The sequence below is a fragment of the Micromys minutus genome (assembly GCF_963924665.1).
Source record: "Micromys minutus genome assembly, chromosome: 6".
Classification (NCBI taxonomy): Eukaryota; Metazoa; Chordata; class Mammalia; order Rodentia; family Muridae; genus Micromys; species Micromys minutus.
This window is the reverse complement of record NC_137975.1, coordinates 15,937,503-15,953,437: the sequence shown is the minus strand read 5'-3', so window position 1 is coordinate 15,953,437 and position 15,935 is coordinate 15,937,503. Positions and strand designations below refer to the sequence as shown.

At 35.3% G+C, this 15,935-nt stretch overlaps 1 protein-coding gene across 5 annotated transcripts in view; it reads left to right on the top strand.

The window, feature by feature from the left end:
• Positions 1-15,935, top strand: part of DPP10 (dipeptidyl peptidase like 10) — a gene marked incomplete at both ends in the record, with an annotated part of 1,446,555 nt that overhangs the window by 1,098,052 nt on the left and 332,568 nt on the right. For all 5 annotated transcript variants that reach the window (XM_080918333.1, XM_080918332.1, XM_080918331.1 and 2 more), the window contains one exon: positions 1,037-1,131. In XM_080918333.1, the coding sequence (XP_080774459.1) occupies positions 1,037-1,131 (95 nt within the window). The remainder of the gene's footprint in view (positions 1-1,036; positions 1,132-15,935) is intronic.

Below are 15,935 nucleotides of genomic sequence, written 5' to 3'. Positions count from 1 at the left end.
GTCAAGTCCATGATCATGGAGATCAGGAAAACTAGAGATTGGATCAATGAGTAAGACCAACCAAGAAACACAGGTAGCCTGTCTTGCTTTTTACAGCTTGAGAAAGGAAGCAAAGACAAGAGATAACAAAGAGATGCTTAGTCTTAATGTGAATACATCATTTGCACTGCAGGCCTATGATGTTAACAGGCACAGAAGATGCAAGATCCAATTTATTGTCAGCTGATTGCAGAAGCTAAGGAAGCCTGTGGGGTATTATCTTGATTGATCGTTGCTGTAAGAGGGGGGAAGGGCCAGACTACTGTAGGTGGTATCAGTTCTGGACTGCTCACAGACCAATCTGAGGGTAGCAATTCCATAACAGAAACCTCTTCTCAGCTGTATCTAGTTTTATGTAAAGTATACAAAAATTAAGCAACAAGTATGTAAAAGCCATTTTGAGACAAAAAAGTTATTTCCAGTAAATACCATCTTCTAAAGTTCTCACCAACTTTACGATAACAGCTTTCGTAATTTTGATCTGTGATCATACAAAACTGCTAAAACATCAAAGAGGGAAATCTCTGACCCATAAAAGAATACAGCTCATATAGGGCTAAAAGGGGGCCCAAGTGTGTAAGAATATTTTTCTGTATGAGATAACTTAGCTTATGATTTGACAGTAAATCAGCAACGCTTGTAATTTAAACATTAGATTGTGGATATAAAGAAGAATGGCTTCTTTTGGAAGCTGTAGGCTGTTCTTTCTGTCTCTTCTTTCAAAATGGGTGGCACATTGCCTATATTTTAATGAATTTCCATTTGTTAAGCTACAGAAATTAGAAGCTCTCTCACTAACCCTATATTCAATGCACAATGAAGCATGTCTTAGGCAGGTTTCCTGATATTTTCTGAAGGTTAATATAATGTCAGGGCAGAACTTGCTGGAGATATTGAAGATTGACAACAATATGTATTTATAATGCACACTTTCTCCCTTACAGATATGAAATTCTATTGATGCATTTTTCAATTGCAAATATCTTTGTGGTTGCAGATACAGATGTGGTATATAAAACCAACAGTGGACACGTCATGAAACTGAATACAGAAACAAATGCTACCACATTGTTACTGGACAACTCAACTTTTGTAAGTGATGAATAATTAACTCTATGATGTATTTCCATTGCTCGTCAGTAATGTCTTTCATGGTACTTAAGTATCTAACTCTTCTCTTGAGCCTCTACTCCATTTCAGGGAAAAAACAGACTCAGATCCTATAAGATATTGATACATTTTTCTTCTCACTGGTACCATGGTTTCCATTTGTAGGTAGTTTTAGTTTCTTTCATGGTAATAACAAATTTCCCCAGAGCATTTGTTGTAGTGGTGTTGTCCAAAGTTTACTTTTGATACCTTAGTCAAGGACAACTGGAAGTGGCTCTGTGGCTTTACTGGGCTTTTTATTCCACCATGTCTCCTGTTTGTCAGTGCTCCATTTGCTTGGTTATAGCTCTGTGGTAATTTCAGAGCCTGCGGCATTTTTCTTGCTGTTTAAGATTGTCAGTCTTTTCCTGATCTTTGTGCTTATGTGAACTTTAGTTTTTTTTTTTTTTTTATTCTAGATTTTTGAAGAGTTCCTTGGGAAATCTTTGCTTATTGCATTGAATCTATATATTGGTTTCTGCAAGAATGCTGTTTTTACAGTGTTAATCCTGAGTATTTATGATCACAGGACATTTTTCCACCTCTAGAGTCTTTTAAATTACTATCTTCCATATTTTCCTTTTATTGTAGCAGTCTTCCACTCAATGACTAAGTTAATTACTAGATTTATTTTTAATTTACTCTTAGAGTAATTTCACTTTCTATCAGTTGGTCTGTCTGTGTCTTATCGTGTTATATGTATGTATGTGTTATATGTGTGTGAGAGTGTGTATGTGTGTGTGTGGGTGGGTATGGTGTGCGTGTGCCTGTTGGCCAGAGGTGGACACCAGATGTCCTCATTTTCAATTGTTTTCCACTTTGTATTTGAGATAGTTTTTCTCTACTGGCCATGGAGTTCACCATTTTGCTATCCTGGCTTATCAGCAAGCCCCAGGAAACTTTCTGATTCCCTCTAGGTCTGGCATTGCATTGCATTGCTACATACAATGTTTTATATGGACATTAGTGATCTAAAATCAGGCTCTCATGGTTTCCTGGCAAACACTTTACCAGCTGAGCAATCAATCTCCCATGTTGAAAGTATTCATCAGGTCCAAAAAATTTCTGGCTCAGTCATTAGTGCCTTTTAAGTATAGGTTTGTGCTGCTTGCTAACAGGATGCTTTTACTTCTTGCTTTCTTATTAGTTCTGCTTCCATTCCTATGCTGTTTCTGTATACCTGACTTTTCTCCAACACAGCAAGTGAGGCTGCAGAAAGTAGAAAGCTTTGTTTTCTTTGTGATCTTAGAGGAAATGCTACTAGCTTTACCATTTGGCACAGTGTTATATATGACATTTTTGTAGCCAAGGGTATCTCTTTTGTTCCTAATTTCTTCAGTGATGTTATCATGAAGCAGTGTTGAACTTTGTCAAAGCTTTATCTACAAAAGGTGATACTGTGATTCTGTTTCTTATGTGTTGCATTTCATTCATACATTAGTATATGATAAACTAATTTTAAAGCCTTAGAATGAAAGTAACTCATTCATGGTGTATTGTTCTGGTCTTTGGTCTGTTGCTGTGATAAAACACCAAGACCTACCTAAAGCAACTTAAAAAAGGATGGGGTTTATTCTCGTTAAAACTCTTGGTCAAAGTCCATTATGGAAGTTAAGGAAAGAACTCAAGAGAGATCTGAAGACAAGCCTGTTTGCTATTCCATATGCCATTGAACAAGGAATTTACCTCACAGCCAAAGTGAAACAAAAACCATACAGAATGCTGCTGGCTGGTTGGTAGGCAGACTTATGTTCAGCCAGTTTTCATGTATACACTAAATAGCTACCTGCCTATGGAATGGTGCTGCCTAGAGTGGGCTGGAACCATCCATATATCAATTAACAATCATGACAGTTTTCTACAACCTTGCCCACATGAAAGTTTGATCTAGTTAATTCCTCGATCTAGGCTTTTCTTTCCAATGTTGCTAGGCTATCAAAGGCTACCTAACCAGAAAATGTATAATTTTTGTAATGAATTTGTAATTTTTTTGCAAGTGTCTTATTGAGAATTTTTTTTATACATTTATCTGGGGGAATTGGTCTATGTTTTTTTCTGTTGTATCTTACATGGTTTTATATAATTTAGTCATTGTATTATGGATTTGGCAATATTTTGTCTTTGTAATTTATGATACAATTTTCAGTGTTAGCTCTTAAAGTTTGTTGGAATCCTACAGTGAATTTTTTCTTTATTCATTTATGCTTAAATCTCATTGCTTGCTGTGAATATATTTATAATTGTCTGTGTCTGTGTTGATTTTATTTTCAATATGACACATCCTCAAGTCACTGGGGCCAAGGGATCTTTAAGAAAAAGCTTATCACTGCCAGATTGGCCTATGGGCTTATCTCTGTGACATTTTATTTATTGATATTTGATATGGAAGAGCCAATTCATTGTGGGTAGTACTGAGTTATATAGGAAAGGAAGCTCAGTGGTAAAGAGCACAGGTTACTCTTCCAGAGGAAATGGGTTTGATTTTCATCTACATCATGGCATCTAACTTCCCATAATTGCTGTTTCAGGGGATCTGAATCTGATGCTCTTTTCTGCCCTCGGTGTGTACTATGGATATACTTGATTTATGGACATAGATGTACAAAAGAAAACACCCATACACATCATACACACACACACACACACACACACACACTCAAACATATGGTATGTGAGTATGTGCGTGCATGCATGTGTTTGTGAACAATTGGGTGGCTTGTCTTGGCAACCTACCTAGAATATAATGACCTAAGTTTCATCTCCTCTGGGACTCACATGTTGAAGAATAGAACTAACTCCTGCAGGTTGTCCTCTGAACTTCACACATAAATGCACAGTCAAAAATATATCCAAATAATAAAAATATAATAAAATTGATTTATTAATTAAGAGATAATAATGATAGTTTTGTTTCAATGGTAATAAATCAACCCATCCTTACCTAGAAATAATTGCTAAGGTTGTTATACTTCATAATAGTTAAGAGAAAGAAAAAACTATGTAAAACTGATTGCCATTACATAGTTCCATAAGATCTTCTAAGAGACTTCATTTGAGGAGATACATTCCACTTCCATAAAGGTCTATAGAACACAACATAAGGAAGCCTCGAGTATTCCATCCCTAGGTGAAGGACCACTTTGTGGTCCACAGGACAATAACCACTGAGAGATTGCCTCATAGTGGAAAAAAAAAAGCCCTCTAAAGAATGCAAAAACATTAAGAAAGAGGAGGGGCTTGTGCATGGCAAGGGTGTGATTATGAAATACAAACTGAAAATCAATGTGGTTGGTTTTCTGCAGCATTCCTTTAAAAAGCAACGATTTTTATTTCTTTCTTTCCTTGTAGGTAACCTTTGTAAAGATAATATTGTCATCCAGTCAAATCATTCTGATTAGGTTTAGAGCCCCACTTTGGGTTTGCTCTTTTCTGTGACCGATTCCTTCAGTTCAGATGAATGCTCTATTTATTTTCATGAAAAATTTGTTTTGTTTACATTAGAGTTTATTCCTTGTTTTTTTTTTTTCAATTTTCTTGACATAGCAAAAAAAAAAAAAAAAAAAATCATTCGATCCCATCGTCCACCATTCCAATTATTGTGTCATTAACGCATCCATTTCCATCTTATCTCATTACTATAGCCTCCAGGTGCTAATTAAATCAATTTTCCTAAGCCTATGTATTTATATTTCTAAAATTCCTTCAATATGTATTTGTAGCCTCTTCTCTGTTACCGGTAACTTTTAACAGAGCCACCTTTAACAAATATTCGACTTACTATTCGTATGTGTTGCACGGAATCCCTAAACTCACATTTGTTTCTGTGCAGTTATGCAAGCTATAAGTCTCAGAGCAGAGGCTAGGAGAAGAGAAGATGTTACCACTAGTTAACCAAACTTGAGATTAAAAAATGTAAATTGTAAGAATATGATTTCAAACAAATCTATTAACTTTCCTCTCTAAGATATAATTATTAAAGACATTTGGGTTATAAAATTCATATTAGTTTAATATTTTGATTTAGCGTCTCTTCTAAGTTATGGTATTAAGAATAATTTATCAGAATTAAGAGGTAGTTCCTTTGTGTAAGAAGAGGTATTTTACTTATAACCATAATTAATCATAGTAGTAATTACAACTAAATCTCTTGACAAATTGATTGAAAATCAATTGAGAAATTTTATTGATAAAAATTGTGAAGTGTATTCTTCCAAACTCTGGTCTGGTAAAAATGTCAATATATATACTATTTAAAAGATCTATTTTGTTCTTATTCATGTGTCTGTGTGTTTGCCATGAATGTCTATCAGCCATGGAAGTCAGAAAAGGGTATCAGTTCCCGAATCTAAAGTGATAGGTGTTTGTGAGATGCCTGATATGGATGCTAGGAACCTAACTTAGGTACTCCACAAGAAAAGCAAGCACGAGTCACCACTGTCATAACTATAGCTCCTCATTTCCTTTTTCAGTTAGAATCATTTAATGCCATTTTTATTAAAATCCATATATTTATTTTAAATATAACTGGTTATTTTACATTTCATAACCATAGGTTAAAGACTCTAAGTAATAATAATACTTGTCAAAATATGATTTTCATTAAATACATTTTTTTCATAAAAAAGATGCCCTACTGTATTTATTGGTAATTTGAGGAAGGTGAATTTATAAGGTTGGGAACTACTAGAAAGATTACAACTCTTTAAATATGAGAATGGAAAGGAATTGATTTAGCCCACGAGATGTCCCCAATCAGTCTAAGCATTTGAAATACTATTTCTAGATCCAGAATTAATTGAGATAATAGAATGTGGAGAGCAACATTTCGAGCATGCTCTATGTACTGGGTGTGATCCTCTTTTATTGATGATGTGAGGGTTGACAGTGATCTTAACAACAGCAGTATAGTATTCTGTCAACTCATTTTCAGAAATTAAAAAGGGGCTTAAGAATACATATCCAAGGTTCATGGAGCTAAATATTAAGAACTATTTTAACACAGAAGTCCTAGGTACTAATATCGAAATGAAGAACCAAGAGATAAGAGTGTGTGTACATTTTTACCTTCAAAATATATGTTAAAGGGACCAGAGAAAAGGTTCAGTGGTTTAGAGCATTTGCTGCTCTCCTAGAGGAGCCGGTTTAGTTCACAGCATCCTTATGCAGTAGTTCGAAACCCTCTGCAGCTTTAGCTGCAGAGTACCCAGTGCCTCTGGCCTCTTTTAACACCAGTGCTTATGGGTAGACACTCACATGCACATACACATTCCAAATATGTAATTAATACAACCAAAACAAATAAATATGCAAATTTAAATAAACCCTCTAAATGTAATCTTATTCAGAAATAAATTTTTACGATGAAAAAAATGTATTCCAAGGAAGATTTTAGCTACACAGTTTTGGTCTCACTGTCTATTGACTACTACAAAAATAATAACATGGATTAAATTCAGAAAGTGTATGTCTTTGTGGCATGCATAAATGGCATCAGTGTACACTAAGACTCTTGGCTTGTCAACTTCCATAGCGGTTATGATTTCCTTTATTGTTTTCCTTGCTGTGCCACTGTGAACAAAAATAAATTACGGTGCAATGCTCAGAATTATGATCATAAAAGCAGAAAATTGAGAGTAGAAATTCTGTTCCTCTTTTGACACATCTACTTGGACACAGTAATTTTAAATTTTAGTTTAAAAATGTGAGGAGAGACCTTATTATTTGCCACTTGTTTCTAGGGCAATGTGTTCTGTTATCCACAGAAGTCCCTCTGAGAGGCGACTAGGGTTACAATAGTTCCAAAACATTCAGCATAAATTGTAGTTAGGAATAATCTAGAGACTAAATTCTACTAAGGTATCATTCACATGGACAAAACAGGATTATTCTCAAATCTGATAAGATGAGTCAGCTGGTAAATAGGCTAGCATGACATCTGGAAGCCTAACTTCTGTCCTTAGGATCAGTGTAAAATTCGAAGTGAGAGATGACATCACAAGGTTGACTTCTGACCTCCACACACATCTTGCACAATCACCCCAAACCCCCATTTCTCTCTCTCTGTCTCTCTCTCTGTCTCTCTCTGTCTCTGTCTCTGTCTCTCTCTGTCTCTCTCTCTCTCTCAAACACACACAAACACACACACACACACACACACACACACACACACTAATAAATATATTTTAAAAGAAAACATTCTCAACAATATTTCTTGTTGCTAATGAACTCAGGTAATGAAATACATTTGAGGATCTTTTGATTAAAATAAAATGTTAGAATGAATGTCATTTTCTTTTATTAGATATGATGTGCTTAAACATTTAAATGAAACATAGCTATACATCTTCACAATATCATACTGGAGACTTGCAGTAGTGCTTACACTTCCAGAACTTGCTGTCATATAGGTCTTCCACTGGTCCATTTGAGGCAGAAGGTATATATCAGGTAAGAGCTTGTAGATAACCTGAATCAGAATCTGCCACTACTTTGGACTTCGGCCTATCAAGAGCCCTTCATTCTGCCAGTCAGTCAATTTGAGCAGTTTGATGTTGAAGTTATGAACACCTCTGACCATCTGATGACTGGTTCAGACTTTCATTTCACTGTTAAATAATTTCACATATGGCTAACTCCCAGTCATTGAGAGCTAATTAAAACTTTTAAAGAGTGTTCATCAGAGAAAGTTTTAGACAGGAAAGCAAGTTTTTAGTTTGATTGCACAGTTGGATGGTCACAGTTAATGATAATGTGAATTTTGGATCAGGGAGAATACATTTCAAATGTCTTACCACTAAAAGTAATAGATAAGGTTGGTAAAAATTATCTTAACATTCTTGATTTAATGATTGCTCAATTTCTATGTATAAAACTATGAAATTGTAACCTATTTGTACACACACACACATACACACACACACACACACACACACATATATATATATATATATATATATATATACATATATATATATATATATATATGATACATATTTGTGATTCCTCTACTAAGGTAATAATAATATGTGAACATGATAACTTGTACCTGAAAACCATGACTCAAGACTCAGACAGGATGATTACGGTCACCTAAATATAGTGAGTGAGATTCAGAATGAAAAAAAAGGAATGATTTTATTAAACTGAAATTGAAAGTTAAATTTAAGTATGTAGCTATACATTTGATCTTATATACAATTATGGTGATTTAAGCAAACATAATACATTTTCAAGAGACAACTAAGTATTCTAAAGCTGGGAATTCAACCACTCCCTCCCTTTTTAGCCGTTGGTAATGTTTAGCTTCTGCACTTTCCAGATGCAGAACACTGGTTTGGTAGGTGTCCGAGAAGGGTGGAGTCTGAAGGCTCTTAGTGCATGCGTAATGTACAATAGAATGCAGACATTTTGAAAACACAGCGAAAGCACAGTAAATTAATACTGAATCTACTTGGGAGACACCTGAGTTCAAGAATGGGTTTTGGCAGGCATATATTGATTGTAGCAGTCCATCACACTGTCAAAAGTTTTCTCAGAGTCTACTCTGAAATTATAATAATTAATGGTTGATAACCACCCTGTGGGTACCAGAAATTGAACATAGTTTATATGGAAGAGGAAGCAGTATTCTTAGCACTGAGCCATCTCTCTAGCAAATAAGAAAATGATTATTGTGTTCTATATTTTATAAAAGAAAAGCCAATAAATTATCACAAATACTCTTTAAAAGTGAGTATGTGTATATGTATTCAAAATTAAATGTTTACACACATACACACACACACACACACACACACACACACAAACATATTCACACAGGGTGGGTGAATAAATAATAGCTGCCAGAGAGATAGGTCCACTTGCAAGTATCTAATAATTGATGTATTTTACCACCAATTAATTAAGAAAATATGGCCACACACACACACACACACACACACATGCACACACAAACATTAAATAGAGAAAGAGAAATGTGTGGTTTTACTGACCTCAGTTGTCTTCATTTGACCAAAATTGCATTTTTGCCATACTTTAAATGTCTAACCTCTACCACCAATGCCATAATTCTTTCTTTTCAAATAGTTTTGGGTTTTGTGTGTGTTCTTTCTCTGTGTCTGTGTGTCTTGTTGCTCTTTCACAGTAGATAGACAAAGAAAGAGTCACACACACAGAGATACCTGTACACAGACAGACATACAAAGAGACAGACAGACATACAGACAGACAGACAGACACACACACACACACACACACACACACATACACACACTGCTCCTTCACCAGAAATATGTAGTATCTATTACTGTTCATCTTCATTTCATGTCTCTTTCCCATTTCCCTGTGTAGATCTGAAATAAATTATCTAGTTCAAATTGGAGGTTTCCTTTGTGTGGATGCTCATGTCTAACTTTAGTATTCACCCTGGCCTACTTAGTGGATTCTGGGAAGTCATGGCTACCAAGTTAACTTTGCTTTGATGCAATGGAATGAACTTCCAGTCGACCTCCCACTCACAAATGTCATGTGTTTGGCTTACTCTGACCATGACTTTTGTAGCATAGGATATGGCTGAGCAATAGTCCACTTTCCTGCATCACAGCTACATACAGAGAAATTTACTCCTCCCTTTAGTTCTCAGCAACCTCAAAGAATGAGTCTTTTCCCTAATGAACTCCAAACTCCTGTTTTGCTTTGTCTGAAGGTAATATTTTTATAGCTACCTTTGGACATGTTCCGTAGTCAGCTTCACTGTTGTTGAGTACTGACTACATTATTTGATAAAATAAGGGTTTCTTAAACCTTGGTGTATTTGTTACTTTGCTATTCTTATAAAATACCTTGGTATAGAGATCTTCCACTTCCTTGACTAGAGTCACACCAAGGTATTTTATATTGTTACAATTGTGAAGGCTGTCCTTTCCTAATTTCAATTCTGAGCCTGTTTTTCCTTTGAGTAGAGAAAGGCTACTGATTTGTTTTAGCTAATTTTATATCCAGCCACTTTGCTCAAGTTTTTATCAGGCTTATGAATTCTCTAATGGAATTTTTCGGATCACTTAACTATACTTTTTTATAATCTGTGAATAATGATATGTTGACTTCTTTCTTCCCAATTTGTGCCTCTGTGACCTCCTTTATTGGCTAATTGCTCTGGCTAGTACTTCCAGTACTATATTGAATAGGTAGAGTGAGATTGGACAGCATTGTCTAGTCCCTGATTTTAGTGGATTGCTTCAAGTTTTTCACCATTTCATTTTATGTTAACTACTGGTTTGCTGTATATCGCTTCTACTGTGATTTGATATGGGCCTCGAATTCCTGTTTTGGCCAAGACTTTTAACATGAAGGGGTGTTAAATTTTGTCAAATGCTTTCTTGGCATCAAGTGAAATGATTATGTGTTTTTCTTTTCTTTGAGTTTGTTTATATAATGGATTATCCTGATGGATATCTGAATATTTAACCACCTCTGCTTTCCTGGCATGAAGCCTCCTACATGATGATGGATGATCATTTTGATGTGTACTTGGATTTGGTTTGTTAAAATTTTAGTGAGTATTTTTGCATCTCTGATCATAAGGGAATTGGTCTGTAGTTCTCTTTGTTGGGTCTTTGTGTAGTTTAGGTATGAGCATAATTCTGGCTTCATAGTAGTGTTTTGGTAGTGTTCCTTCAGTGTCTACTTTGTGTAATAGTGTGAAGACTGCTGGTATTAGGTACCCTTTGAAGGTCTAATAGAATTCTGCACTAAACCTACTTGGTCCTGGGCTTTTTATGGTTGGGAGACTTTTAATGACTGTCTATTTCTTTAGGGGTTATGGGACTTTTTAGATGGTTTATCTGATCCTGATTTTACATTGGTGCCAGATTTTTGTCTAGAAAATTTCTGTTTCATCCAGATTTTCCAGTTTTGTTGAGTATAGGCTTTTTCATAGGATCTGATGATGTTTAGTTAATTCCCTCAGTTTCTGTTTTTATAGATCCTTTTCATTTCTGATTTTTATAATGTGGATACCTTCTCTGTGCCTTCTGGTTAGTCTGTCTAAGGTTTTATATATCTTGTTTTCAAAGAACCAGCTCCTGGCTTTATTGATTCTTTGTATAGTTTTATGTTTGTTTATTTGTTTGTTTGTTTCTACTTGGTTGATTTCTGCTCTGAGTTTGATTATTTTCTGTCATCCACTCCTCTTTGGTGTATGTGATTCTTGTTGCAGAGCTTTCAGATGTGCTGTCAAGCTTTTAGTGTATGCTCTCTACGGTTTCTCTTTTGGGGGCACTCAAAGCTGAATTTTTCTCTTAGCACTGCTTTCATTGTGTTCTATAAGTTTCAGTTTGTAGAACCTTTGTTTTCATCAAATTCTAAGAAAGCTTTATTTTTTTTCTTATTTTTTCCTTGACAAAGTTATCATTGAATAGAGTATCATTCAACTTCCATGCATACCTGGGCTTTTTGTTTATTAATTTTTTGTTATTGAAAACCTGTGTACAATGAAAAATTATTATATACACTTGCCAAGTTCCAACCCAGTATCTCCTAACATTTTCTGCTCCCAACTCCATGTTCTTTCATTGCATAACCCTCTAAGAGAAACTAACACCAGCAATAGCCAGACACTATCTTCTCTTACTGCTGTTCACTTACAGCATCTTCTCAGCATGGGGAGGTTCTGCAGAGCACAAGTGTCCTTGTGTAGGCAATCACAGCTATTGTGAGTGTATGAAGGCAGCAGCCATGTGATCAGGAGAGGACACATTCATAGCACTCCTCCTCATCTTCTGGGTCTTTCTGCAGAACCTCCATGTCTGCAGTGTTCCTTTAGCTTTAAAGGACAGTGAAGTGAGGGTTGATTTAGAAACCACAATTAGTATGGAGGACTCAGGAGAATTCAGTCTCTTATTTTCAGTTCCATGGCTAATTCTGCATCTGTCCACTCTTGCCCACTACAAACAAAGCTGGGAGGATCCCAGGACTTGAAACACAAACAACACAAAGCAATTAAACAATGCTCTGTGCTGTTTTCCTTCACACAGCAGTTATATTGGTGAGTGCTAATATCCACATCATTGTGGTATTTACAAATATTCTTTTTTTCTTTTCTCTTTCTTTTTTCTCTTTCATTCTCTCTTCCTCCCTCCCTCTCTTCCTTCCTTCCTTTCTTCCTTTCTTCCTTCCTTCCTTTCTTCCTTTCATTCTTTCTTACTTTCCTTCTTCATTTCATTCTTTCTGAGACAAGGTTTTTCTTTGTCTAGCCCAGGATATCCTGGAACTCATTCTGTAGACCAGGATAGTTGAACTCAGATATCTACTTGATTTTCTTTTCAGAGTGTTGGGATTACAGGTGTGCTCTCCACTCTTTAGATTCTAGTATAATCCTACTAGTATCAGAAAAATACTTTGTATGTTTTTAATACAATGCAATTATATACTCATTAAGACTGATATAAGTATTTTTAAATGTAATTAGTAAAACCACCTTATATGGTTATTTGGTATTTGTTTTCTGTCTTGTGTTACTGATAATAATTATTTTTGTCCTTGTGCTTTTTTAATTCCAAAGTGGGTGTTTTATATTAGATTTTTAGTTATTTTTCTTTTGATTTCTATTTACTCATTACTTAGGAAGTAGGGGATCACTTTCAGTATCACAAACGACTGAAGATTTCATTGTGTCCCTCAAACTCATGCCAATTCTCCTGCCTCAACCTCCCCAATGTTGGGAAAATAGCTGATACAATATATCTGTCCACACAAACAGTATTTTTATTTTACATTTACTCATTTCTATGCATTCACGTGTCCAATGTATACATGAGTATTTGTTTACATGTATGTGTGTTATATGTACATGCTTGCATGTTCAAGACACAGACTGGTCAGACGATGAAATGTGGCTCTACTTATCAAAATAGTTAGCATTAACAACTTTTTCTGTTGATATCTCACAGGGGCCTACAAGCAAAACATTAAACTAGACTATGTTAAGTAAAATTAAATGCCTATTTTAGTAGCACACAAAATGTATTCTGCATTTTTTCTATTAGATCGATTAACATAGTATGATGACTTCATTACAATTCAATGCAATTATATATATTTAAATGCAATATCATAAACAACAAATACTACTTTATTATGCAATTATCTTCTATAATCAGTTGGAGAACATTATTAAAAGGTGATTCCTGTTTTTGATGAACTCATGTATTTTTCTTTGGTAATTTATTTTCTACCTCTTCGCACTTGAAGCTTCTCTCCTGTGTCCCCTTCCTTTTCATCCTGGAGTCCTTTCTAGGGTATGTCTGATGATCATGGGTACTCGGATGCTCTGTTTATTTAGAAAACACTTAGATACCTCATTTTTCATTCTCAAACATGGAGCTCATTATTAACAGTATTTTTATTTAATACGTTGGAAATGTTATATTAGTTCCCTCTGGGCCTAGATGATTTATTATGCAATTAGCCAGCTCTCATCCTTACAAGGATTCCATATGTATGATGTCAGTTTCTCTTCCTATTTTCATGATTTCTTTTTGTTCAGTACCTTTCTACTTGAGTCTCATAAGTCTATTTTAGGATTTCTTTGATTTTGCTCATTTCTGAATTTATTAAAAAAAGACAATGTTCTTTAAAGAAAAAATGGTTTTCTCCAGTTTTTGAAAAATTTTTTTTGTTCTTTGTTCTTGCTCACTTTTTTAAAATTTTCAGTCTATTTTTCTATTCTATAATACACTTTAATAAGATAGTTTAGCTTTCCATCTATATAATTCAATATTGGTGCTTTCTGCATAGCAAATACATTTCCATTCTGAACATTCTACTTAAATGTTGTCTTCTGGAATGCTGTATGTCATCATCATCATCTTCACCACTGCCAGCACCACTATCATCACCATCATCATCACCATAGTATAGCTCTGTTATTATTATTATTATTACTAATAGTTATTGTTGTTGACTCTTTCTATTTTAGCATTAGCAACTTAAGTAAGCATAGAGGTTTATGAGATGAAAATCTTTATTGAGTAATTCTCTTTTTTTTAAATTATATACTCTGTATTTACATTTGAGATGTTATATCTTTACCTCATCCTGCTCCCATCCCCCCTTGCCCTTCAGTTGCCTTTACAAAGGTGCACTTTTCTGATCCCCCTCTTTAACCCTTCCATGATCTCAAGCTATATTACAATATAATTGTGATTTTAAAAAAATTGCTTGGTATTGGTACAGAGATAGGCAGGCAGGTGGATCAATGGAACAAAATTGAGGAGCCAGTAATGAACCCAAACCCCTATGGTCACTTGATCCTTGACAAAGGAGCTAAAAACAGTCAATGTATACAGTACAGAGTCTAAAACAAATGGCGTCGGTTCAACTGGCAGTCAGCATGCAAAAGAATGCAAATTGATACTTTCCTATCCCCATATACAAAGCTCAAGTCCACGTCAAGATCAAAAACCTCCACATAAAATCAGGTACACTGAATCTATTAGAAGACAAAGTAGGGAAGAGTTTAGAACACAGGCACAAGGGAAAGTTTCCTGAACAGAATAGCAATAGCTTGTGCTCTATGATCAAGAATTGACAAATGGGACCTCATAAAATTGCAAAGCTTCTATAAGACTAAGGACACTTGTTAAGAAGAAAAAAGGGCAGCCTACAGATTGGGAGAGGATCTTCACCAATTCTACATCTGATAGAGGATTATTATCCAATATATACAAAGAACTCAGAAAGCTAGATGATAGAGAATTAAATAATCCTATTAAAAATGAGACATAGAGCTGAACAAAGAATTCTGAGCTGGGGAATATTGAATGGCTGAGAAGCACCAAAAGAAATGCTCAACATTCCTAATCATTGGGGAAATGCAAATCAAAACAACCCTGAGATTCCACCTCAGAGAAGTCAGAATGGCTAAGATGAAAAGCTCAGAGAAAGAGGAACACTTCTCCACTGTTGGTGGGGTTGTAACTGGTACAACCACTCTGAAAATCATTCTGGCAATTACTCAGAAAATTGAACTTACTACTAGCTGAAAACCGAACCACTTCATGCCTGGGCATATACCCCAAAGATTCTCCAACATATAACAAAGAACACATGCTCCACCATGTTTATATCAGCCTTATTTATACTATCCAGAGGCTGGAAAGAACCCAGATGTCCATAAACAGATGAAAGGATACAGAAAATATGGTACATTTACACAATGGAGTACTACTGAACTATTAGAAACAATGGCTTCATGAAATACATTGGCAAGTGGATGGAACTAAATACTATCATCCTGAGTAAGGTAACCCAGGCACAAAAGAGCACACATGGCAGGCACTCACTGATAAGTGGATACTATCCCCAGAAGACTTAGAATACCTAAACCACAAGAAACAATTCACAGACATTATGAAACTCAAGAAAGGAAGGCCAAAATGAGGATGCCTCAGTTATTCTCAGAAAAGAGAACAAAGCTCTCATGGGAGGAAATGCAAAGTCAAGTAGAGGAGCAGGGATTGAAGAAAAGGTCACTCAGAAGCTGCCTAACCTGGGGATCCACCCCATATGCAGTCACCAAATTTAAGCACTATACTTGGTCCTAAAAAGGATTTACTGTCAGGAATCAGACAGAGATTCCCCCTCATGGACCATGCTAGATTCATATAGATACAGCTGAAAATGTTTGTAGCTAACCATCGGTCTGAACTCAGGGATCCCAATGAGGTTCCTAAAGAAAGAAGTTAAGG